Here is a 25,875-nt window from a genome sequence, read left to right on the forward strand (position 1 = left end):
CAAACTGGACCTCTGAGTAAAATACCACTCAACTGAAATACACAAAAACACACATCACTTCATTACAAACCAATTCAACTGTTTTTCATGGGAAAGCAAAATTGATAAAGCCTAAATGTCTCAGAGCACATTTTAAAAAGGTTATTACTGAGCCACAAATATGTTTAAATAAATGAGTTCATAATATTTACAAAAAAAACTCATTAGACACCTCTGAGGGCTACTAAAAAACCAACCTGATCTGAAAACTGGTAAGGGGGAAGAATCAAGCACTGAATCCATGTTTCCTGTACAAACTGTATCCCAGGATAACCAGGTCACTCCTAACAGGTTTCTCTACAGAGTTTCTTTCTAGAAAGTATTCCAGTTAACAAGGGGGGAAGGTAAAAGAGAAATCAAAATTTCACCACTTTGCAAACTCTTAATTAAATCATGGATCTAGGCAGTGATGGCCGCCAACCTCACAAAAAAGGCTCTTCTGAAGAAACCTGCCAAAAAAATCTGAACCTGACTCAGACCAAGTCTCTAGACCTGATCTCCATCTCACAGAAAACACGGGGCGGAGGAGCACGCTGAAGGGTACGCAGAGGTACAGTCAGCACAACCCAGCCTGCGGGAAGTGGGCGAATGACTTTTGTCTTCAACAAGTCAACTGGAAAGAAAAAATGACCGAGATGAAAGGCACAGATTTTAATAAAGAAACTTAAGAGCTTTATCGAGTGAATGGAATGTGTGGACCTTGTCTGGACACAGATTTGAACAAACTAACAGTAAAGTATTTTAGACAGCATGGGAAACATGGACCCTGACTGACTAAACGTTGGATAATTTTAAAGAACTGCCATTTTTTAGGTGTGATAATGACATGGTGAATAACTTTTAAAGTGCCCTTATCTTTTAAAGATATATCCTTAAGCAATAAGATATATAGGATTTTCTTCAAAATAATTGAGATAAGGGGGTACTAAAAAGAAACAGAATTGGTCATGAGCTGTTAATTGTTTTATGGGCGCTTAAGGCATGTGAGGATTCATTATTCTGTTCTCTTAGGATTTCCCCTAATAAAACTAGAACTACAAAAGAAACTGGGTTTTGTCCCATTCTGCTTAGAGCATACTGTTCCATGTGTTTGCATGATTAATGGACCTTTTTTCAACATTTTGCCTCTAAAGAGGGACCCAAGAGGCCCCAACCTGAACATTAAAAACCCTGTGTCTGGCTCTGGCTGGTATGCTCAGTGGTTAGAGTGTCTGCCTATTCAAGAAAGGTCTCAGGTACCATTGCTGGTCAAGAGCACATACCTGGATTGCAGGTTCAATCCCCAATCCTGGTCAGGGTGAGTGCAGGAGGCACCCAATGGATGCCTCTCTCTCACATGATGTTTCTGTCTCACTTGCCCCCCGCCCCCCCATCTTCTCTCCCTTCCTTCCACTTTTTCTCTGAAAACACCAGGAAAAAAATGTCCTTGGGTGAGGATTAACAATAAAAAATCCTGCGTCTACACAAAGGTAGCTTTCTAAATATAAGGAGCATTTAACAGCCATAGATTAGTACATAACTTCCCAATCAAAAGGGCCGAGATGGAAGGGCCTTAGAATTATTATTACAAGAGTCCTGGAATACAGCGGCACACATGTTGATTTGCAAAGGCTGAATGCTCAAATTACACCTACTATCCTACTGAGTATATAAACGTTACAAGCATGAGTGTGCACAAAAACCACCTACAAGGATGTACATACAGTGCTGCTCCAATAGTTAAAACTCTAAACAAACTGCTGTCTGATGGCCGGGAAGGGATGTGATGAGTTACAGTTCATACACACACTTACCCATTTAAAATAAGGTTGAGAAGAATAAAAGATGGGAAAGTGTTTACAATAGAGTCAGTGAAAATCAGAGACAAAGATCATACCGAACAATCATTTGTGTGTGTGTGTGTGTGTGTCTTTTTTGTGTGTGTATATGTGTTTTTTAAGAGGATGTGCCTGGACAACATAGTAATCTTTTTGTTTTTAATATATTTTATTGATTTTTTAGAGAGAGAGATAGAGAGTTAGAAACATCGATGAGAGAAACATCAGAAACATCGCTCAGCTGCCTCCTGCACACCTCCTACTGGGGATGTGCCCACAACCAAAGCACATGCCCTTGACCGGAATTGAACCTGGGACCTTTCAGTCCGCAGGCTGACGCTCTATTCACTGAGTCAAACAGGTTAGGTAGGGCTGTCATTTGTTTTCCTGTAAGAAGAGGAAAAAACAGTTCGCATAGAAAAAAGACCAAAGTGTGCTAACCCAAATTACAACAGTTACTTTCTTTAGGTAGTGGAATTATAAATGATTTTATTTTCTTCTTTATGTTTTTATGAGTCTAGCAATTTTTCTATATGAAAGGCAGAGGTCCAGATTCCTTTATCTACAATTCAGAAATCCAAAATGCATTTTCAAACGCTTAGTTGCAAACTCATTTAGGTACAGAACATGGAGCTGCTTCATACTTACTCCATTTACTGTATTTACAGATCTCACAGCAGAAATACGCTCCGATGCTGCCCCAGATCCCACTAGGGGCTCAGTATTACCCTCCCAAACCCAAAGGTTCTGGATTCTAAACCCCAAGGTTTTGGGCAAGAAATTGTGGACCTGTATCAGTTTGTAACTTTGCCACCACTGCCATTTTCATGCTTTTCAAAATGGGAGTCATATCTGAAAAGGGTGCCCCTGCTATCAATAATAAATTTTAAAATTGCATCTTTAATAAAAAGTATGTTCTTAACACACAGGATTATCATTTCAGATTCATCACTGGTGGCAAACACTGTCATACACAGTTAGCTCAGGTGATGCTGCTTCAGGAGGCAGGCACTGTCCCAGACCCTTATACAAATGAAGACATGCTCAGAGGGTTATATAACTTGCCTATGTCACAGGCAGAGCTGGGATATTATAGAACCTGGCCCTTAGGGGCTCTGCTACTAAGTAAGCTAGCAAGCCGGGGCAGTGCTTTTTTTTAATACTTTTTATTGATTTCAGAGAGGAATGGAGAGGGCAAGAGAGAGAAAGACACACATCAACGATGAGAGAATCATTGATCGACTGTCTCTGCAGGCCCCAAACTGGGGATCAGTCCCACAACCTGGGCATGTGCCCTGGCCAGGAATCGAACCATGACCTCCTGGTTCATAGATCGATGCTCAACCACTGAGCAACTCTGGCCAGTCAGGGCAGTTCTTAATAGTGGTATAGAATAACCAAGTAAAGCAGAGACAACTGACTTTTGTCTTAAAACCTTTTTTGATTTGTAAACTAAACCAACTTGATCTACAAATTACTGAGAAAGGATAAATACGAAGCCTTACCGTATAATTTGTAGCATTACTACCATTAACTCTAACCACACCAAAGTTATCTGAAGATGTCCTATGAAGGTAACGATATAATTTTCCGCACCACAGAAAATCTCCCAGTAATCTTTGGGAAGTCAGTGTGGGAACGTTTTCTCCAGAAAAACCAAGCTCCTGCCCACAGGAGACCTGGCATTCCCAAGAGCAAACGCTCCGCTATCGACTTGTGGGGTTTCCTTGGTGTTTCTGGATGTGAAACTCGGTAATTTGCTTTCCCTATTGAAGACTAAGGCAGAAATGGCCTTGACTTCCTTTTTGCAAATCAAATTTCACAGCTGTTTGGGGTGAACCAGGGGGGAAACCCTCCTGAAGGGATTTTTCTGGCCAAGGACACAACTTTCACTGGGGCGTAACCTCAGGGACATGAACACGCTGAAGCTGACTGGATACAAATCACACTCTTCAGACCACAGGCTGTTTCACTGCTTCCTGTCTCTAATTTTTGTAACCAAGGCAGTGAAAACTGAACTGGAGAACAAAGAAAAAGGGAGATCTCTGTTATCAAACTTCCAAATTATCTTTCACCACAAGTGGATCCCTTATTCAGTTTAGATTAGGCCCTTTCTGGATTTTTAGATGTAAAATTACCACATATCCAGGCATGCTATCTTGCTTTGTTTTGTGTTGTGTGTTTTTAATAAGGAAACTGCATTCTGCTTCAGAGAAAGCAAAAATGCACAGCAATTCCCAAGGACAGGCTGCCATCTGATAAAATCAAACTTAAGAGAAGTATTTTAAAAAGCTCTCTGAAAGCCATTTTAATGAATTAAGGAGGTTTCGTGGGAGATCCTGAAAACTGCTATCCTAATGGGGAGCTGTGTTTCGCTTTGATTTTATTTTTGCATTCTCTCAGAAGAGCAGGAACTTACATCAGACAAGTCCCTGAGATCTCCTGCCCAGCACCTCCCACTCCAAATCCTCACAGGGTCCCGGCCGCCCTCTTCTAGGACCATCCAAACCATTTGGCCCAAAGAGGCACATTCACAAGAAAGCTGCCGCGGGAGGCGAAAGGAAAGGGGCGGCAGAGACTGCCTCTGGGGTGGACGCAAGAGCTTTCCATGGGATGGTTATGCTAACCGCTCTTTCATCTTTTAAGTCTCAATTCCTTAGATAAATATTAGGGATCTTTCTTTAAAAACAATGAACTATTTGTCACATCTTCTGACATTTGAGAGAACTTGTTATTGTTCCTAAACCGGAGTCCATTTTTCAAAACTTTTCAGTCTTCATTTCTTATTTCAGAAGCTTTCCTTATCTTTGGGAAACTGGCTGTTTTTGGATAGTCTTCCCTACCCCCTCACCCTTCCACCTCCACCCCCCTCCTCCCTACCCCCCTCCACCCCTGCCAATGGCAGAGTAAAAACAAGTTTATGGCCACACTTATCGCTACAATGAATATAAACACAGATAAATGTCTATAAATGCTTCCATTTCTCCAGCAGGTTCCCTGGCTGGTCCTTTCTTACTCTTCTCATGCTGGAGAAGCCAAGTACAGAATTTATCTAAACCAGGACAGTCTCTCCTCGACTGCGGCCTCTGCCTTCGTTTCTCTGTGCTTCTGACCCCTCAGCAGTGGTGTAAGTTCACATCATTCACATACATTCACTTCCACACACGGATGTAGCTCATAATTCAACCATAGTTTGAAGTTAATCTATGTTTTTTCTTTTTTAATATATTTTATTGGTTTTTTACAGAGAGGAAGGGAGAAAGAGCGTCAGAAACATTGATGAGAGAGAAACATTGATCAGCTGCCTCCTGCACACCCCCTGCTGGGATGTGCCCACAACCAAGGTACATGCCCTTGACCAGAATCGAACCTGGAACCCTTCGGTCCGAAGACACTCTACATCCACTGAGGCAAACCGGTTTCGGCAAGGGTTTCATTTTTTAAATGAGCCTCACTGACCTGCAGAATGAAGTTGCATTTAGAAAACTCAAGCTTATTACTAGGACATTCAGGGCAAAAACTGCCTCATTTCCATGGCCTGGATCTTACCCGTGACAAAATGTGCTCCACGGTCAATGCATGGCAGACCCTGACTGAAGCTCATGTCGGTATCAAGACAACAGATGGTTATTTGCTTCATCTGTTCTGTGTTGGTTTTACTAAAAATTAAGTAAAAACCATCAGATTCAGAAGACCTCTTATGCTTATCAACAGGACTGCCAAACCCAAGAGATGATGGAAATCATGATCCGAGAGAGCTGACAAATGACTTGCACAAAGTCCATGAACTGACTCCAGATGGCACTGGAAAAGACGTGGGAAAGGCTGGCCCATCTAGTTATCCACTCCAAGAAGTCTTTGTCAGAACGTCAAATGCTGAAGAAGCCCAAGTCTGCACTGGGGAAACTCCCGGAGCTTCACGGTGAAGGTCGCTGCTCTGGAAAAGCCACTGGGATGAGACAGGTGCTAACGGTGAAGGAGCTGACGGGCATGAGCCCCCCAGGCCAAGAATCTGCTTCACTCAGATGCAAGGGTGACAAAGAGAAAATCCGATTTGTGAAAAAATAGTTTAGCACCGTGCCTGCCCAAGTACTGACGAAGGCATGCATCTATTCAACAATCAGGACATGAGCCATTACAGAAAGTAAAATCCACGCTCCCCAGATGCTCTGTAGCACTAGATATTGTGGATAGCTATGCTTTCTAGGTAATCTTCTTCTTATCCTCTTAAGTAACAAAAATTACATCTGAATCATTTTGGATAGAAAACCAAAATGTTTTTCCTACTTTCATTAACAAGCTACAGTGAATGTAAATTAATCTTTATTTGATGGCTAAGAGTCACAATAAACAGGAATTGTAGCACTAAGCAATAGTTTGGTGATACTTGGGACCTCAACCAGTGTATAGGGCTATATACCTCTATGTATTTTAATAGTCTCAAATTAGCCGAAGCCGGTTTGGCTCAGTGGATAGAGCGTTGTCTACGGGTTCAATTCCGGTCAGGGGCATGTACCTTGGTTGCGGGCACATCCCCGGTGGGGGGCGTGCAAGAGGCAGCTGATCGATGATTCTCTCTCATCGATGTTTCTAGCTCTCTATCCCTCTCTCTTCCTCTGTAAAAAATCAATAAAATATATATTTTTTTAAATAGTCTCAAATTACTGGGGATGGAGGGAAGAGATCCTAAATTTTAATTGCTTTTTCTGTTTCTTATTTTGTCAATCATACAGACATAACATACTACCATAAATACTGTAAGACCATGTATTGAGAGAGGGACTGCTTTTTTTAATTCTAAGTGTGAGAAAGTTTATTTAGAAAGCTAGAGAGGTAGCGGTGAGCCAGCTGGGCTGTGTAGGCTCGGGAAACAAGTTAGAGGCAGCAGGAGGGCCCTTGGAGCTTAGGAGAGAGAAAGACAAGGCTCCTGGGGGAAAGGCGTGGGTGGGACTAACTTTGATAAGAGAACCTACTATACACCAGGTCTGAGCTAAAACTTTGCGGTGTGCCTGGCACAGAGTAGATGATGGGTAAACATTGGGTAGGTGAAAAGCATTAATGTGCCTGCCTGAGCAGGTCCACTCCCCTATTTCCTGTTTCTAATCTGCCAACATTTGGAAAAGATACCCAAGTGAGAAATGTAAAATGTCTGGCATGGTACTTAGCACACAGCAGGTGCAGCATGGCAAAATTTTATGTGCTGAACTGAACTGAGGATGGCTAGCAAAGAGTACCTGCAGCGTGCCAGAAATTGGCACATATTACCTAAGACAGTACTACAAGGCAGATAATATTATCCCCATTTTATATGCAGATATTAAGGTTCAAAGTGGCTGAGGAATCTGTATAGTCAGTAGCGATAGCAACACAAACCCAGGCGTCTGACTCCAGACAAATGGCCTCAGCACAGTATGCCACTGGCCCGGGATGTACGAGGTAAATAAGGGAAGGTCGCAAGGGCAGGCAGTTAATAACTTTTTTTTTTTTTACTCTAGAAATCTTCTTTGCTGACTCTCAGATACATTCTCAATGGTAAGGGTTACTATATGGAAACACTATACTGACAGGCCAAAGCAATAAACTGTGAAAGTTGGGCAAAGTATTACACTGCTGAGGATGGGTTCCAAAGTGGAAGCCTGAGAGATCAGTGTGCCTTGGGGTCATGAGGGACAGCTTTTCGAAGCTAAGCCCTAAGCCCAAGCAGTGGGAGAGAAAAGGGGAGGGGAGAGAGGGGGCTGTGTGTGGCTTAAGAATAAGCACAAAGCTTTTGTGGAATGGGGGTGGGGGGTGTCATACATAGAAGACTAGAGGGACAGATTGATAAATGAAAAGACAAACACACGTGTGGTTTGGAAAGCATTTTTCCAGAGGCTGGAGAAAGTGCAGCAAAAGTACTGGTGTCTGCAGCTGTAAGCTCCTACTCCCGCCCGCTTTACTTGGTCACTCAAACAGCTGGACAAACGTTGCCTGCAGTTGGCAGTGCCAGTGGGGGCAGGACAGGGAAGCTAATGCAAAGGCCAAGTCTGAAACTATGATTTCACCCAGGGTCCCTGAGGTGGGGAGTGTGGGCAGGGGGACCCACCCTCTACTATTTCCAAATCTCAAAAGCAGGACATGCTGACTAGGGATTATTTAAACACAGGGTCTTGTTTGCTTTCAAGTCTCTGGCAGATTGAGCCAGTCACCTCTAATTAATGACACGCCTAGTGTAACAAGTGCCTGCAGATCCCCCTGCCCCTGGGGTCACAGGGATGAGAAGCTGCTCCTGGGCTATCTTCCATCTCCCAACAGCCACAGGAGCAGTCAGGAGTCAGCTCTCCTGCGCAGGGGATGGAGACACCACCGTCCACACTTCATGACAAACTGGACACATGCTATTAGCAGGAGGCCCAAAGTAAAAACACTGTGCTCATCAAAGATTTCCTAGTCTTGCTTAACTACATGGCAGCTAAATCCTCAGCAAAATTTCAACTGCCTCGGAGTGAGAGCACTAAGAGTGACGTGACCTGTATTTGAAAGCAGGAGAGACATGAAAGTGTCTCACTTCACAGGGGGTGGGGGCATATGTAGGGAGGGGTTTGGGATGAGAATGGGGGGATGAGGAAAATCATGATACCATAATCAATAAAAAAATAAAAAATAAAAAATAAAAAGAAAGTGTCTCCTTTGGCAGGATATACCGGGGGTTATGGTATCTGGCAAACCTCCAAATGCTACATCATTCAACTCGTTAGAAACAGGCACCTCCGAACTTGTACAGTCTTTCTCATCTCTCAGACATCAAGAAGTACAAAAATATCAAAGTAACCCAGGCAAGATTCAAAACCCAACTCACTCATTTGAAGTACATTTTTCAACACCTGTGATCTAGGGTCTGGGAATATAAACATGAGAAGACAAAATCATGTACCATCAGTTCATCATTGCCACTCAAGGCTCCAGCAGGAAGTTCTAGCGTCCCACTCACATCACCTAAGTTTCCGTTCCCACTCTGTGCCTCCCTGCAAGGTGTGCCCACCTGGCACATCTACTTCGTCTACCCAGATCCTTACTTCCTCCAAAGCCAGCTGAAGTCCCCCTCCTCCAGGAAGTCCTGATAGCCATCTCGTCCCAAAAGCACACCTCATTTCTCCGAACTACTAACAATTATGGTATTACCATCAGTTTATTTAGAAATGCATTGTCCTCCAATACTCTTACTCAACAAACCCTGGGTACCAATTGTGTGAAAGCATTTTTCCAGGGGCTGGAGAAAGTGCAGCAAAAGTACTGGTGTTTTAATCCCCAAAAGAACTAAGGAGAGTTCTTCTCTTATATTACTTTTAAAATTTTTTCTAGATTAGTTCCCACTCGGTGCTTAATACCTAACAATTAGAGTCTTGGGCTTCCTTGGTCCAAGCTCACCCAAACTGATGTTACATAAATTAAAAGGGAACAAAAGCAAACCAAGCCATTTCTAAATGAACTTCCACTTCTTAAAAACCTCAAAAGAACAAGGAAGGAAAAGAAAACAGGCTATGAAAGTGCTGCTGAACCAACACATTTTACTCTCACTGACAATCCCGCCCTCCAAGCCACGCAAAAGTGATCTCTCCTTCCCGAACCTCACAGCTCAGGTTCAAGGGTTTATTTTAACAGCAGACGTTGGAGAAGTGGAGAGCACCCCTCAGTTTCCTAAACAAGTCTCTCTAAAGCTTTATTTCTTGACGAATAAGCCCCCTGATGAGTCCTGCATGTGCCACTTAACAGGCTGACCAATCCAATGAGGTTCCCTACAAGGAACTGGAGTTTGAGCTTCAAGTACAAGGAGGGCTCACAGAAAACTCTGAGGGTGTTAAGCCCAGAGGCAATTTTAATGAAAACAACAAAAGCCAGATCCTGCAGAGCCCGGGGGGAGATTCCAAGTTCCCAAAAGAAGGGAAGCGAGAGAATTTCCTCCAGGGGCGCCGCGAGATTCTGCAAGGCTGGGCAGTTTCTGCGGGAGCAGAGGGCGATTTTTAAAATATATATATATTTTGCCTTAAAGTGGCTTGTTACATACGACAGCTGGCACCCTACGGCGGGCGAGGGTGAAGCCGGGCTGAGCCATGCGGCAGAGGCTGCCACCTGGGCACTCCCACCATTCTTCGTAGCCGGGTCAGGAGACCAGACCTGGAGAGCCCCGCGCCTCTCGGACCCGCACCAGCGTCCCTGGTCCCGATGGCCATCTGCCCTCGCCTCGGGGCACCCCAAAAACCCACCCGCCCGGGTCTGAGGAGCCTCGATCTCTCTAGGGACCCAGGAGACCAGCCCCCAGACGGCTGCCCGGCGCCCGTTACCCACCTGAGCAGGCTGGAGAGGGGATGGCTCGAAGAGCCCAGGCCGCCGCCGCCGCCTCCGGAGCTGCCGCCGCCGCCGCCGCCGCCGGCCCCGAAGCCCGAGGAGAGCCGCTTCCCGGACAGCAGCTTCTCCACGGCCGGGAGGTGCCCGGTGCGGGCCGCCTCCAGCAGCTCCTGCTCCTTCCCCATCCCCAGGGCCACCGCCCCCTGGACCCCCTCCCGGGGCCGCAGCCCAGCCGGCTCTGGCTCTCAAACTTTCCGTCTCCGGGCAACGCACCCCCCCAAAACCGGCCGGAGACACCACCCCCCTCCCCCCGTCTCCCCCCCAGGAGCGCGTCACTTCCGGGATCCGGCGTCACGCGTCACGGCGCCCTGCGCCCGCCCCGCGCCCACCTAGCTGGGCGGGGCGGCGGGCGGCGCAGGTAGCCGCGGGCGCCACGTGGGCCTCGCGGGGCCGGTGGGGCCTCCTGGGCGCGGAGAGCGCCGTGCGGTGCCCGCAGCGCAGGTGAAGGGGCCCGCGGGCCACCTGTGTCCGCCCCCGAAGTGCGCTCCTCCCAAAGGTTTGGAGCCCAAGAGGTGAATACGGTAATCCAGGCCGTGGAAACAAAGAGGGGAGTGTGGTAACGCGCACCTGCATTCCTCGGTACGCATAAATTATGTGAATTGGGGGGAGGGGGGGCGCCAGTGGCAGAGGGGCGAATAAAATGCTCCTCTACAAGGACGGAAAGGAGGAAAAATCTAAATAAAAATATACCCTCCTCACGCTCCCAATCCCCGAAATGTCTCCTAAAGTGAAATTCAAAATAAAAGAACCTGCCTCTTACTTTTGATGGACTTAACCAATCTGCCGGGGAAAGTCGGGTGTGGGGAACCGACCCCGACCTTGAGGGCCAGTTGTGGGAAAAGTCGTTTAATTGGGCGTAAACTAGGTTGTTTCTGGCACTGCCACTGCTCCTGGCTCGAGGTGGCGCTCAGTGGTGTGGGGGGACAAATTCCGTTCCCGCCACTTCCTCCCGAGCTGCCGCGGAGGGACGAGGGCCGCTGGCCGCGCGCGGGAGCCGGGCCCGTGGAGCCGCGGCCGCGTCGCAGCGAGCTCGTCGCGGGAGGCGCGTCTCGTCTCGGCTTCGCGCACTGCGCCCCTCCCGCCAGCGGTGAGGACGGGTTCACTGACGCGGCGGGTTCGGGGGCGGGAGGAGGGGGAGTCCTCCGGTAACCCGCGCAGCTCTCCTTCAAAAGGCGGCGTTCCCAGCGCGGGGAGCCCACCGGCCGAAACCCGCGCCCGCTCCTCCGCCGCCCTGAGAGCGGAGCCCGGACGTCGCCTCTGAATGACCGCGAGGAGCCGGCGGGTGACGTCATCGCGGCGCGACGACCGGAAGTGAGCTCCCGGCTCCGAGTGTGGCAGCGCAGCGACCCCCCGTCCCGCATTCGGCTGCGATGGAGATGGACGGCGCCTGCGAGTCGCCCGCGGAAAAAGGCGGAGACACGGGGGCGCCCGACGAGGTGGCCGCAGCCCCCGCGGGCCCTGGGGCCCCCGACGCCGACGGACACCCGGAGGAAACGGACGCGGACGGAGAAGGGGACTTGAAAGAAGCCGCGGTTGAGGAAGGCGAGGTAGGGAGACGTCGGCGGGGCCGAGAGGACCCCGAGATTGTGCTCTGGCTGCGCCACCGTCTGCCTGTGTCCCCCGGCCCGGCCTACACCATTGGAACGCACGGTCCCGCGGATCTGCTGTCGTGGAGGCGGGCGGGGTGGGCGGAGACAGCACTGTAGGGCTGGTCCGGTCGGGGAGACCCAAGCGCTGGGTTCATATTTTTAATCCCTACCCTTGACTATTAAAACTCCTTTTCTAAGGGAATTTTAACAGCGTCTTGGTTTTCCCGGAGAGAAAATTGGAATCCGATGTTACACTGAGACAGTGCAAAGCGAGAACCCAGGATTCCTAGAATCCCTTCCACTGCAGTGTGGTTTCTCACAGATGTTGCTTAAGCATCACTTGGTTATTCTAGGCAGCAGAGTCGTTAAAGGGAGGCTGAGGGAACTACCGGCTTAATCACCTTATGTCCAATGGTTTCTGCCATAAACACACCAGGCCCATCAGTTGTGTGGGGCCAAAGCGCCACAGGGATCGCTAGCCCAGCGTCAGCCAGGGGACCAGAAGCTCCGTGTTCTCTGGATTCCCCTTCTAGAAATAGAATCGTAGGCTCTCAGAACAGTAAGTTTGGTACTTAAAGAGATTGTGGAAGGATATTAGACAGAAACAGCCTTTCAGAGCATCAGGTTTTATTAAAATACCAAAGGTTGGGTGCACGAAATTCGTGCGGGAGTGGGGGGTGGAGCAGGACTGGCTGCTGGCTCCCAACTGCTTGCCTTCCTAACAGCCCCTAACCACTTCTGTCTGCCAGCCTGATCACCCCCTAACCACTCCCCTGCTAGCCTTATTGCCCCTAACTGTCCTCCCCTGCAGGCCATCTTGCAGTGGTCATCTTGGGTGTTGGAGTGACTGTCAATTTGCATGTTACTCTTTTATTATCGATACATAGGATAGAAAGTAAGAACTTTTAGAAAAAGAACAATGTTGTGAAACTTTTAAGAAGGAACCTTTAGCCCAACTGGCCTGGCTCTGGTTGAGCATTGACCTCTGAACCAGGAGGTCATAGGTCACAATTCGATTCCAGGTCAGGGCACATGCCCAGGTTGCCTGCTAGATCCTCACTGTGGGGAATGCAAGAGGCAACCGGTCAATGGTTCTCTCTATCTCTCTTTCTACCTCTTCCTCACCTTTCCTAAGCAATAAAAATACATTTTTTTAAAAACTGAACCTTTGAAACATCTCAAAAACAAAAAGGATTTGAGGAATAATTAGCCTATTCCAATAGAGAGCTCACAACATACAGAAATTTGTTCCCAACAGAAAATGTAACTTTTTTATGCTTCCAAAACACTTAAAAATTGACCATAAACCGGACCACACAGAAAAACAAAAATTCTTTAAAGAGAAATCAGCCGAAACTGGTTTGGCTCAGCTGTAGAGCGTCAGTCTGAGGACTGAAAGGTCCCAGGTTCAGTTCCGGCCAAGGGCATGTACATTGGTTGCGGGCACATCCCCGGTGGGGGGGTGCAGGAGGCAGCTGGTCGATGTTTCTCTCTCATCGATGTTTCCTCTCATATTCTTGGGTTTAAATGAGAGTTCCTCTTGACAAAACGAAGTTGAAATCTCATTGAAAATTGTTGTATCCTTAATTTGTAAATTAAATTGAAGGGGATGAAGCTTGGATTTTGTTTGTTTGTTTGTTTGTTTGTTTGTTACACCGTCAATAAACATCTAGCATAGCCTGGCCAGCGTGGGTCAGTGGTTGAGCATTAACCTATGAATCAGGAAGATCTAGGTTCAGTTGCCTGTCAGGGTACATGCCTGGGTTGCAGGCTCGATCCCAAGTGTGAGATGTGCAGAAGGCAGCCAAAAAATGATTCTCATCATTGATGTTTCTATCTTTCCCTCTCCCTTCTCTGAAATCAATAAAAATGTTTTTTTAATGTAGCATAAATAAAACTATGCTAACTGTTTTAGTGGGGTGAGATAAATGAGACAAACCTGTCTTCACAAAATTTTCAGTCTAGTACACATTTGCATGATGCAGTAGAATTAAAAGGTAGGAAGAAAAGAGTAGTATTAGGTCTAGTAATAATTAATGTCGTTTTCTAATATTGATACTTTTTTAAATCGAACTTATTTAAACAATACAACAAAATTTAATCAACAATATAGTTGCCGTTGTTTTCTACTACTTGTGCCCAACGCTCAGGAAGCATTTTAATCCCTCTGTTGTAAAATTCTTGTGATTTTGATGCCAAAAATTCGGTCAATGCATTTTTGAGGCATTCTTCATTATTAAATTTTTTTCCAAGAAGAAAGTTTTGCAAAGAACGAAACAAATGGTAATCGGAAGGGGCAATATCAGGAGAATATGCAGGTTGAGGGAGAACTTCCCATTCCAACTGGCGCAGTTTTTCAGCAGTGATTCTTGCAGTATGCGGTCGTGCGTTATTGTGGTGAAGAATTACGCCCTTCCGATTAATCAGCGCGGGTTCTTTTTCTCTTAAAGCTTGGGCTAACCTTTCCAATAGGGCACTATACACTGCACTTGTAATGGTTTGGGTAGATGGTAAAAGTTCATAATGAAGAATTCCTTTAAAATTCCATCAAACACACAACATCACTTTTTTCGCATGCAAGTCAGGTTTTGGCGTGGGCTGCGGAGCCTCATTTTTGTCCAACCATTGAGGCCGCCTTTTCAAATTAACATACAGCACCCATTGTTCATCTCCGGTAACAATTTGCTCTAAAAACGGCAAACGGTTTTGACGAGAGAGGAGCGAACTGCAAATTGTGACTCTTTGATTATGGTTGTTGTCGGTCAACTCATGAGGAACCCATTTTGCAAACTTTTGGACTTTGCCAAGTGCACGCAATTGATTGGAAATTGTTTTTTGTGAACAATTTAAAGTTGTCGCAAGCTCTTGTTGGGTAATTAGAGAATTTTGCACCAAAAGAGCTTGAAGAGCTTCTTGATCAAAATTGGACACACGGCCTCGACCACTCTTGTCATCTAACGAAAAATTTCCCTCGCGAAATTTCTCAAACCAACGCTGGCATTTTCTGGCGCTAACTGCATCTTGACCAAGAGCACTACAGATGTTTTTTGCAGCCTCACTTGCTTTTCTTCCTAATTGGAACTCGTAAAGCATGCAGTGCCGAATATGCTCTTCATCCGCCATCTTCTTAGCCCTAGTTTTGCAACAAAAACCAAACCAAACACAAACTTTTTCAAGCAAAACTTGTTAATTGCCCTTCACATGTTCTGTAGATACCACGTGTTTGAAGGTTATGTCAATACAAGTCAATGCCAAGCAAGATTTTAAACGAATGTTGAAAAACGACATGAATTATTACTAGACCCGATACTACATTGGGAGAAACTCATTTAAAGTTCCAAATTCAAAGAAATACTATTTTGATTACAAGAGGCCTCCTTTTTAATATCCTTTCCACATGGAATCATCACAAGTAAGGAGATCTACAGATGTAGAAGCAGAAGAGCTGGGTGGTTGGAAAGGACTATAAAGAAGGTTTGGAGAGTGAGCTCAGGGGGAAATTTTTCATGATCCTTAGCATTTTATTGCCCTTGTAAACAAATGGGGGAGCTAAGATCATACCTAAACAAGAAAACTGGTTTTTAGCTAGTTTTCTTTCCACAGCTAGGCTATAAATTTCTTATCCTACCATTGAATAAATGTGTTTGTTGTGTTGTAATGAGGATGATGTTTTCTTACCTTATCGAGTCTGGGAAGTAGGCTAAATATATAAAAACGTTTCTTTCATCTACTCAGCTCAAGAGTCAGGACATCTCAGATTTAACAGAAGTTGAAAGGGAGGACTCATCATTACTCACTCCTGCAGCCAAAAAACTGAAAATAGAACCCAAAGAAAAGAAAGAGAAGAAACAGAAAGTGGATGAAGATGAGATTCAGAAGATGCAGTAAGTTACTTTGTGATCTTTCCCCATTGCAAGGCTCTAACTTGACCACACAAAATTAAGAAATTTTTCTTGACCTTTAATTTTTTTCTTTTATAAACTCCTATGCTTTCTGATTGTAAAAGTAGTGTGGTTTCATTGCAGTTAATTCAGAGACTACAGAAAAAGATGGGGGGGGGGGGGGAAGTTACCCATAATCCCATCACTTTAGAGTTTACCCAGGGTATATACCTTTTCTTTTTTTTTCTTTTTTATGTTTGGTATGTATTGCTAAATGTTTTCATGTCAGTAAATGTGCCTGTAAATCATCATTTTTTTAATGGCTGCATTGTATTCCATTGTGTGGATGGACCATAATTTGACCAATCCCTGCAACTGTTCTTGTGTTTTGGATTTTTTTGTTTACAACGTTATGATGCACATCTTTACATACTTGTCTATTTGATTCCTAAAATAAACTGGAAGTGTAGTTGCTAGTTCAAATGGTATGAATATTTTCAAAGAATTTTCATACGTATTTCTAAATACTTCTCCAAAAAGGTTGTTCCACTTCATATTTTATCAGCATGTTTGACTTTCTGTCTTTCCATTCTCTTTAGTACCATACTTTTTAATACTTGTCAATCTGGTTTATGAAAAATGTTATCTTGTTTATTATAATTTCTTTACTAATAAAAGTTAATTTTTTCCCCTCTATACTTATTGGCCATTGGTGTTTTTGTAAAGTTTCTATTCATGTCCTTTGCTCATTTTCTAAAATTGGTATAGCTGCCCAGCCACATGGCTAAGTGGTTGAGCATCAACCTATGAACCACATCAGGACACATTCCTAGTCAGGGCACATGCCCATGTTGAGGGTCCCCAAGAGGGCATGCAGGAGGCAGCTGATCAATGATTCTCTCTCATCATTAATTTTTTATCTCTCCTTCTCCCTTTCTCTCTGAAATCAATAAAAAATATATATTTAATAATAAATAAAATTGGTATGGCCATTGTTTTGTTTATGTGAAAGAATTCATTCCTATGGAGTATTAACCCTTTTCCATATATTTTACAAAATGTTCCTCCTTAATTGAAAACTACTGGTTTGAACACAACTTTATATATTAAATTTTTACAATAACGTGAAGTGTAATAAGGTAGCATTATAGGAGAGAGCCTAAGGCTGAAAACACAATCTATATGGGATGATACAGTGACCTATATTTTGTTGTTTCAGTTTTTGTTCTTAATAAAGTAAGAAAGGAAATAGTGTTTAACTTACTCTCAAGTGCCTTAAGAGTAGAAATACTTTTTCAGTCCTCATGAGCATTAACCTAATACCATCATCCCCTTGACAATTCATTTTCAATTTGACAATTGATTTTATAGATGTACTAAATATTTTAAGCATTCTTTCCTATAAGTTAACTTAATTACCTGAATCTTTGTCTAGAATCCTGGTTTCTTCTTTTTCTGAGGAGCAGCTGAACCGTTATGAAATGTACCGCCGCTCAGCTTTCCCTAAGGCGGCCATTAAACGGGTAAGGATTACCTATCAAACTTCTTTTTTTTTTTTTCTTTTTCTTTTTTATAATATATTTTATTGATTTTTTTACAGAGAGGAAGGGAGAGAGATAGAGAGCTAGAAACATCGATGAGAGAGAAACATCGACCAGCTGCCTCTTGCACACCCCCTACTGGGGATATGCCCACAACCAACGTACATGCCCTTGCCCGGAATCGAACCTGGGACCTTTCAGTCCGCAGATCGACGCTCTACCACTGAGCCAAACCGGCTTCGGCTCACACTTCATTTTCTTCAGCTGGGAGGACCAAACTGGTATCCAGAGTTATGTCCCATGGCATTTGGAAGTGACGTGATGGGCAAGTTGGGGGTCACATGTCCCTCAATAATTTGACCAATTTCGGTTTTGTATTCCAGGGATAGGGTCTTGACACACAGAATCATTGCTTCACTAGTCTCAATTTCAGCATCTGGCCTTTAGCAAACACTCTCAGGGCAGGGCTCTTGTGGGCACTTGTTTCTGAAGCCGGGCTGGGCTACTGTAATCCGTCTCTGTCCTTCTCTCCAGCTGATCCAGTCCATCACTGGCACCTCCGTGTCTCAGAACGTGGTTATTGCTATGTCGGGTATTTCCAAGGTTTTCGTCGGGGAAGTGGTAGAAGAAGGTGAGTGGTGTTGGTATAAGTGATGGGCTGAACCTGTGATGATCTTATTTCCAAGAACATCGAGACTGAGGGACTAAATGAGGCCCCTGTTGTAGTTTCCACTTATGCTAGAGGTTGACCAAGGGGGGACCTTTGTATTTGGCAGAACATGACCATTAGTCCTTCAGAGTTGCCCTTCTGGGAGTTAGGAAACATCTAGGAAATGTCCCTTCCTGATTCCTGCCCGCAGCCCAGGGTGACAGAAGCAGACCTTGTATTTTTCTCCAATGCACTTTGTTCATTTCTGCTGCCAAAAGATACAAGAAATGCTGTCACGGGCTGACCAGTGTGAGGAGTTGTAACTGATGTTTTGACCCTTGAAACTGCTCCATACTTACCGAGTAAATAACTTGGCTGCTGCCCTCTGCGAATCACTAGCAACCCCAGTATGTGCCCTTGGCCAGGAATCAAACCTGAGACCCTTCAGTGCCAGGCCTAATGCTCTAACCACTGAGTCAAGCTGTCCAGGGCAAACATGGTACATTTTAGAGAAAATGCCTTGGTTTATTTCCTCAGCAAGCTTAGAAGAGTTGATGAGAATTACTCAAAAGGATTGTAAATAAGCTCTGGTGTGCTCATGAAGCTGTCTCCTTACCCTCTCTTTAGCACTGGATGTGTGTGAGAAGTGGGGAGAAATGCCACCACTACAACCCAAACATATGAGGGAGGCTGTTCGGAGGTTAAAGTCGAAGGGGCAAATACCCAACTCGAAGCACAAAAAAATCATCTTCTTCTAAGACCAAAGCTGAGAAAAGCCTGGCACGGAGGATGTACTGGTTCCAGACTTGGGATTGCAGACTGCGTGCGCACTGGTGCTTTGGGGTCTGCCCATGTCTCTGTCTTTCTCAACACTGTTCATCACACCTAGAAAGCATGTGGCCTGTTGCATACATGCCTTGACTAAATATTGGGACCTTTGGGCATTTTGAGGCAATTGTCTGTCTGGCTCATTGGAAGCAGAAAGGCACCTGGCGTGGCTTCTCTGGGCGAGCTGCTTTCAGAGAGAAAACCTTTCCAGGAGAACTCAGATGTTTTCGCACTGGAGCCTGAAGTTGCTCTTAGGGTTTCTTATCTCTGGTTTAAGTAGATGAAACAACTCCAAACAAACGATGTTGCGGTGCAGGAGAATGGAAGTTTCTCCCTGTACACATTAAAGAATCTCCGATGGATTCTGGTGAGTGATCATTAAACTATTTCCCAACTTGTTGTATGTGTATTCATTTTCTGTGTAATTGGTTGGAATAGGAGGAATTCATCATTCGTTTTTTTTGGTGTCAGTAAAACTGGTCTTGGATTTTTTTGTGAAAATTTGAGCCCTTCTCACTTTCTACTAGAGCTATTAAAATTTAGTATTAAGAGTACTCAAAGCACTTAAGCACAATGTAAAAGCCTATATATTTCAGATTTCTTATAGATATAACACAACCAGTTCTGTTTAATAAGTTTAATTTGCTTTTTTCAGGTGGTTCACAGAACCAGTACGCTCCGTTTGATTAGATATTGCAACATTAAAGTTTCCCAATACTGACCAGTATTCTAGTTCATCAGATAAATACCCATTGTTTTCCTCAGATGAAGGGGAATGGCGTGACCTCCGTGACAGTGATTGGCAGTAATAAGGCTACAGTTTTAGTTGGCAGTCCCCAAAAGTTCTTTCCTCTCGGTGTGGCAGGGAGGGGGGCCTGAAGCTGCTCTGAAGCTTTCCATTCTGTGGAGCACCTGAGGGGGGGAAGACTCAAAGTGGGGCAAATCTGACTTAGTATCTTAGAGTCATGGCTTTAAACTTGTCCTTAGCCAATGGAGAAGACACTTCAGTGGGGCTAAAAAGTGGTGTTAAAAGGCTAACTCTTGACCAAAAATGAACTAAGGGGAAGTAAGGGAACAAACAAACATTCTTAGTTCTAACAGGAATTTTTTTAAGTTATAGGAACTATATTTCCATGAGAGATACTGGGTAAGGCTGGAACTTACAAATAAGGGAGAAAGTTCACATTACCAAGTTTGGCCACTTAGCAAAACCTCCCAGTTTAAGATTATCTAAGAGTGTTTCACCTTGTGCCTAAGAGATAGGGAAGATAATCCACACTCAACAATAGCTACTATCCATACCTCCCCAGAGGTAAACGGGAATATTCTTATCCTAGCAGAAGGTGGGGAAGCCATTAGTGAGGATGGTATATCCACCAGAATCTTGAAATACTTAATGACTGGGTAAATCACAGCTTTTGCAGTTCTCAATATCAGGATGCCGCTTACTAGCTTGTGCAGCACTATTCCGTTATTTCCATAGTTTTATATTATAACTGATTTTAGATGTTTAGTCAAGTATTAAAGGAGGAAAAAAGCAGAAACCCTTAGTGTAAAGGTTAAAATGGAAAGTCCCCGTATCACCACAGCAATACTTCAAACTACCTTCTTCCCACTACCCTCCTGAACTAAGGGGAAGCTAATGTAAGTGGGTTAAAAATGGAAGCCTTCAAGTTATGGGATGTGTGAGGGGTGGTGTTTACGCCTTGGGTATTCCATACACAGGAACCATTCCTTTTAGAACCATGAAAAAGTACATAAAGTTGAAGCCAATGGCAAAATCAAGGTCACATTACACACACAGCAAAAAGCAGCCAACACAAGAATAGAACCCACGCCTTTTGTCTTAAGAAACTAGATTAATTATTCCAGTGAGTTGAAAACAATTTGAGATTGAAAACCATCCCTGCAGCTCAGCTGAGAGATTGACACCAGTGCAAGTGCACTAAAGCATACATATCTCCAGTACATCCATGTAAACAGGAAATGTAGACAGTCACAGAAGAGACAATTGTAAAGGTTTCACAGCCGGAATGCTGATGTGCAGTGGCTGGCGTCTGGGAAGTGGTGCTGTCATCACTCCAGACGATTTTGTGAGGTATTATTTCTTGTTCCGAGTCTTCAAGCTCCAAGGCAGAAATTGTAAGCAGTCCAAAGGAGCTACCATTGTTTTCCTTCCACTTTTTTCCTTTACATTTATCCTGATGATAACCAGTTCACATTCTTCATTATGAAAAAAGAAAATCTTCCCTCTTCCATTGAAGAGAAGCAGGAAGTTACACAAGATGTTTACTAAAATTCCATGGGACAACTGACCCCTACCGTATTTCCTGAGGGATGATTTCAAGATACAATGGCCAAAGCTGCTGTATAATGGAAGTGAAATATCGGGCTCCATTTTTGTCTCATGGACCAGAGCCCCAGAAAGGCCAGAAATGGACTGATCTGGCTATTAACAAGGTTAACCTTGGTATTGCCTGGGTTGTTTCTACTGCCTTCCACCAAGCACAAGTTCTTAAGGAAAAGGTATACCAGGCAATGCCAATCGGGCATGTTCTTCGCATGGAGGGATGCCAGAGGGATATGGTGGGCCGGGGAAGAAAGGGAAGAAAATCAGTGTGATTTTAAATTTTGGTGAGCCTAAGGTATTATAGAATAATTCCATTTTCCAGTGACTGATCTCCCTTCTCCCCTTCCAAGACTTTAGAAATGCCATACTTGAGAGGTCTGGTGATCCATTTGTTCTCCATTCTGCCTTTGAAGAAGCATTAAGGGAGTCTGTGGAGTTATACTTCACCAAATAGCCCTAGTGGCCTGCATTTCCTTTCAGGGGCCTCCACCATGCAAGGATTCCTTGCCCCCCTGCAGCCCTGCCAGAGCACTTGACAAGCTCCACAAGTTTCTGATTTGCTATGAGAAGTGCTTCCTCTTGCCTAAGGCTCTGCGGTACAGCCTGCGAGCTAATATTTCAGGACCTGGTGAGCATGTCCTTCCTCTTGCTGGGTATGTGATCAAGCATCACCCTCCGCTATCCTTTAAGGCGGGTCCTCATCTTAGTGCCTCCACCCTCCATCATTTTGCTGCTCTCTGCACCTGTATATTTTCAGTAAGACCCAAGGTGCACAGGTGATTGAGACGCTAGCATGGCCGTGTGTGAGGTCCTTTTATGGGTTGTCTCCATGTGCCCTTGCTGATGATGTAATTGGCCTTTTGGCCACAGTAGCACATCGACCCCCTCAGCAATGCCTCCATTTCCATCCTGAGTTCTAACAGAGCGCACTGTCAGCTGCTGTGCTATCTTCTGTAAGTGCATTCCTTCCCACTCACCTGTCACTTTCCTGAGTATTCACAGCCTGGCTTGTGACCCTTCTGCAGTGTGAGTGTGTGTGTGTTTATAGTCTCTGGTTTACCTTTCAATGCCTACAAGTAGTAACATATGATTGCATTGTAATATCCTACTTTCAGGTTATTTATGAAAATTTTAAATAATGTTAAACCAAGCATCGATCAGTAGGAAACTTCCCCTGTTAACACTCTTTCCAGAAACATGTTTATTCTTAAGTCTCTAAGTTGTTTCCAAAATATTCCCATAATCTCACAGTAACTGGTGCTTTTAAACTGTCTTAATAAAGAACTTGGCAAAAGTTCTTTAGAAGTCTGAACAAATTAGATACTGTTCCTTCTTGAACACACGTTTCTTTTTATCCTAAAAAATCTATAATATACAAGTTGGGCATGATTTCCCACAGGGAACATTTTACCTTTCCTTCAATAGGTCAATGTGATCAAGACTTTACTGACTACTAAATCACTAATTTACCAGCCTGCCGATTCAAGGTGAGTTAGCTCATAAGTTTCTGTCCAATCAACACAGTCTGAAGTACACAAAACAGTCGAGATGAAGGTAGAGTGTTAAGGAAGAATTAGGAAAGAAAGGAAGAAATTGCGCTTTTTGTGGGCAGGGGTCAAAACCTAGCTAGGATGAAGGGAATTTTTTTTTTTTTAAGACAAAATTACATGATTTTAAAAAGCCATCGTGATAGAGGGGAATGGGATGCAACAGACTAAGGTGTTTATGTTATAGTTTAAAACACATTTTCAGCTCCCAAACCAAGAGCTCAGGAGAGTGCTGGTGGAAAGTCAAAGTGCTGGGGAACAGATGTGCCAGGGACCCTGGAGAGACAGGCAAGCACCTCCGAGGTGCAGCCCAGGAGAGAGGCAGGATTCTAGCACACACCTGGGGCTCAGAACCAAGCTCCCCACTGATCCCTGCCACATCATGCCTTCAACCACCTTACTCAGAGTGATTATTATTTTCTTGACTTAAATTTCAAATAAACTGTTACAGAAGGGAAAACCACTGTTTACTTTCTACCACAGCATCACAATGACAAAGCAGTAACAAAGGAAGCTGAACCCTGAAAAATCTGATTGTAATATCAGCCAAGAAGATGAGCTTGGTTCTCTTTCCAAAAAAAGCAGGGTCCCGGTCTCCCTGATCTTGTGCCTCTCCTGCCTCCCGCCTTGCTGGCTGCTTCCTGTGGCAGTCTAGCCCTGTGGCCAGAGCGCAGGCAGGACTGTTCGTGTCTGCTACAGGAAGCTCTAGGAAGAGAATCTTTGGTGGCTGAGTGTGTGACTGAGGAGGTGAGCACCTCCCCGTGTTCACACAGGTTGTGGAGGAAGCACACGTCTGTCATGAAACCATGCAGTGAAATGGCCCTAGTGTGGAGACGATGCCACCTAGTGTGCAGAGGACCCAACAGCTTTACATAGGCAAGAGGGGATGCGTGAGCCACGCACAAAGCTGCCCCCAATTTCCGGGAACACAGTCATGCTTGGCTCTGTGTGCCATCCCAGTGACAACACCTGGCAGAAAGGAGTTAAGCACTCCGGTCCCCTGGCATCCTGAGCCCACGTATTCCCACACTGGAGGTGGCCTTCTCACGGGTGCTGATGTTGCTGGTGACTGCCTCTCCTCGGCACAGATGGCTGAGCCACAGCTGTCAGAGCTCAAAGAAGGGGTTGTATTTCCTAAGCTCCTGAAAAAGTTTGTCTTTCTCCTGCTTGGCATTGGCCAATGCTTGTTTAGTTTCTAGAAGTTCCTTTTGTAGGGCAGACAGCTCTTTCACCTGAGGAACAATAGTAATTCAGTTAATAAAGTATCACAACTTGAAAAAAATAAAAAACAGGGAACAAGGTGGAAGAAAGATCCACAAGTTTGGCCAATGCTCAAGAGAACCCAAGTCGATTTTTTCTAGGCGTCTAATCCCCTCCTCAGAGTTCATCAGTTACAAGGACAACGGCTGGAAGATGTGTGGTCAGCAACCATCCTCCTACCGCCAGCTCCTCTACTCAGTGCATGTAGAGGCTGCTACAAGGTGACAGAGCCCAAGCCACCCGTCCACATACAGCACAAGAAACCTTTCCAGCCTTCTGGGGTGGTGTGTGGTTGTTTTGTGTTGTTTTGTTTTATTTTGGGAGGGGGTTTTTTGTTTGTTTGTTTTTTAATATATATATTATTGATTTTTTACAGAGAGGAAGGGAGAGTGATACAAACATTGATGAGAGAGAAACATCGATCAGCTGCCTCCTTTACACCCGCTACTGGAGATGTGCCCGCAACCAAGGTCCATGCCCTTGACCGGAATTGAACCCAGGACCTTTCAGTCCGCAGGCTGAGCTCTATCCACTGAGCCAAACTGGTTAGGGCCAGCCTTCTAGGTTTTACCAGCTTCTGCGACTACAGTCCCTAGGGGCTTATGGGGAAGGTACTGTTCAGTTAGGTCCTCTCTTGCTGCCCAAAAGCCTCCCCTGTGAGCAACAAAAATACCTGTTCTTTTGGGAGCTGTCTCTTTTCACTGTTCGGTACTTCAGCTGGTGGTCTGTCCTGAGCAGCAGCTGGAAAAAAAGTAAAGGTTCTAAATGACAAATGGCTGCCCAGATGCAGTCAATTCCAGTTGTCACCTATTCCCTTACAGGAGAAGGCAGGGAAGCCAGGGGCTCACAAGCCCAACTCACCGCCTACGTGGAACACACCGTCATCACTCCGCTTCAGCACCACATGCTCCATGGCTAGAGTGACGGGCACGGGGCCTGGGGACGTTGGGTAGATGGGGGGGATATCATCCTACAGGAAAGAGGGAGTGCATGATGCCCCCACCAGCTCAGAGCAATCAGGTATAGCCCAGGCTTCTCCCATCAGCCTTAAGCACTGCTGTGTCATTGTTTATCCATACATTCTTGCAAGGTGTGAGAGGCAGCAATGAGTCTCTCCCATTCCAGAGATGGTGAAACAGGATCAGATAAACTAGGGACTTCACACAACCACGCTGCAAGCCAAAAACAAGGTCAGAGCTACAGACAAGGTTGCGGGCCTGAACATGGGGCTTTTTGACAACACAGATGTATATAGAGCTATAACATTGACAAAGAATTCGAATATGCTTTTCCTCACTCATTTTACAGAGACAAGGCAAGAGGCTAAAGCTGTCACTGCCAGAATTCCTGGCCTGATAAAGTCTAGGGTGGAAACCCCAAGTCTCTCACCTTCAGGGTGATTCTGGAGGTCAGGAGCTCAATCTGTATGGGAACCACCACGGGAATCGCCTCATCCTCCAAGAAGGGCCCCAGGCCATTGAGCACAGAGGTGAGCAGCTCAAGGTCACAGCCTTGAAGCACTAAATGCAGGAAGCCGTTCTTTGTGGCCAGGGGGGAATGAACAGCTGCACCAGGCCCCACCTCAAAGCGTAGGCCCACAGCTGGCCTGATGTGGCAAGTCTTCGCGGTTGAGGATTCTTGAAAACTTGTACCTTAGAAACAACAGAAGGAAAACATTAATTAAATAACAGTCAGGGACTATTCTAAGCACTTTATGTATACACTAGAGGCCCAGTGCACGAATTCGTGCACAGATGGGGTCCCTCATTCTGGCAGGTAATCATCCACCAATGGGGGCCCGCTGGCTGGGAAGGGGCCATGGAAGGGCTCCAGGGCATGTCCGGCCCTCTTGCCCAGTCCTGATGACCAGACCCCAGCAGCAAGCTAACCTGCTGGTAGGAGCATCTGCCCCCTGGTGGTCAGTGCATGTTGATCAGCGACTGATCGAGCAGTTGGCCAAAAGTTCGATCCATCAGACACTTAGCATATTAT

The 25,875-nt window shown here is 45.2% G+C and overlaps 3 protein-coding genes across 14 annotated transcripts in view; 1 reads left to right on the forward strand and 2 right to left on the reverse strand.

Annotated features, from left to right (window-relative positions):
- The window catches only part of ANKS1A (ankyrin repeat and sterile alpha motif domain containing 1A), a 174,669-nt gene extending 164,160 nt beyond the window's left edge, over positions 1-10,509 (reverse strand). For 5 of the 8 annotated variants that reach the window (XR_006739975.1, XM_036415306.2, XM_036415310.2 and 2 more), the window contains exon 1: positions 10,179-10,474. Coding sequence is in view for 7 of the 8 variants with exons in the window: in XM_036415306.2 (XP_036271199.1) it covers positions 10,179-10,363 (185 nt within the window). In the remaining variant the exon portion in view is untranslated. Of the gene's footprint in view, positions 1-10,178 lie in introns of all 8 variants that reach the window. The other 3 variants (XM_036415309.2, XM_036415307.2, XM_045572739.1) reach the window with 3 other exon arrangements.
- Positions 10,510-11,432: 923 nt separating this feature from the next.
- On the forward strand, positions 11,433-19,125 carry TAF11 (TATA-box binding protein associated factor 11). The gene is made up of 5 exons (XM_036415321.2): positions 11,433-11,785; positions 15,563-15,711; positions 17,144-17,231; positions 17,784-17,880; positions 18,526-19,125. Exons 1-5 carry the CDS (start codon positions 11,609-11,611, stop codon positions 18,654-18,656), a joined length of 642 nt encoding a protein of 213 aa, XP_036271214.1. The 5' UTR covers positions 11,433-11,608; the 3' UTR covers positions 18,657-19,125.
- Positions 19,126-19,348: 223 nt separating this feature from the next.
- Positions 19,349-25,875, reverse strand: part of UHRF1BP1 (UHRF1 binding protein 1) — a 55,976-nt gene continuing 49,449 nt past the window's right edge. For 3 of the 5 annotated variants that reach the window (XM_045572737.1, XM_036415302.2, XM_036415304.1), the window contains 4 exons: positions 25,273-25,535; positions 24,745-24,853; positions 24,557-24,624; positions 19,349-23,855 (listed from right to left, as the gene is read on the reverse strand). In XM_045572737.1, the coding sequence (XP_045428693.1) occupies positions 23,730-23,855; positions 24,557-24,624; positions 24,745-24,853; positions 25,273-25,535 (566 nt within the window). In that variant the 3' untranslated portion in view covers positions 19,349-23,729. Of the gene's footprint in view, positions 24,157-24,440; positions 24,625-24,744; positions 24,854-25,272; positions 25,536-25,875 lie in introns of those variants that run through there. The other 2 variants (XR_004983904.2, XM_045572738.1) reach the window with 2 other exon arrangements.

This window comes from Pipistrellus kuhlii, unplaced genomic scaffold, assembly GCF_014108245.1.
Source record: "Pipistrellus kuhlii isolate mPipKuh1 unplaced genomic scaffold, mPipKuh1.p scaffold_m20_p_5, whole genome shotgun sequence".
Classification (NCBI taxonomy): Eukaryota; Metazoa; Chordata; class Mammalia; order Chiroptera; family Vespertilionidae; genus Pipistrellus; species Pipistrellus kuhlii.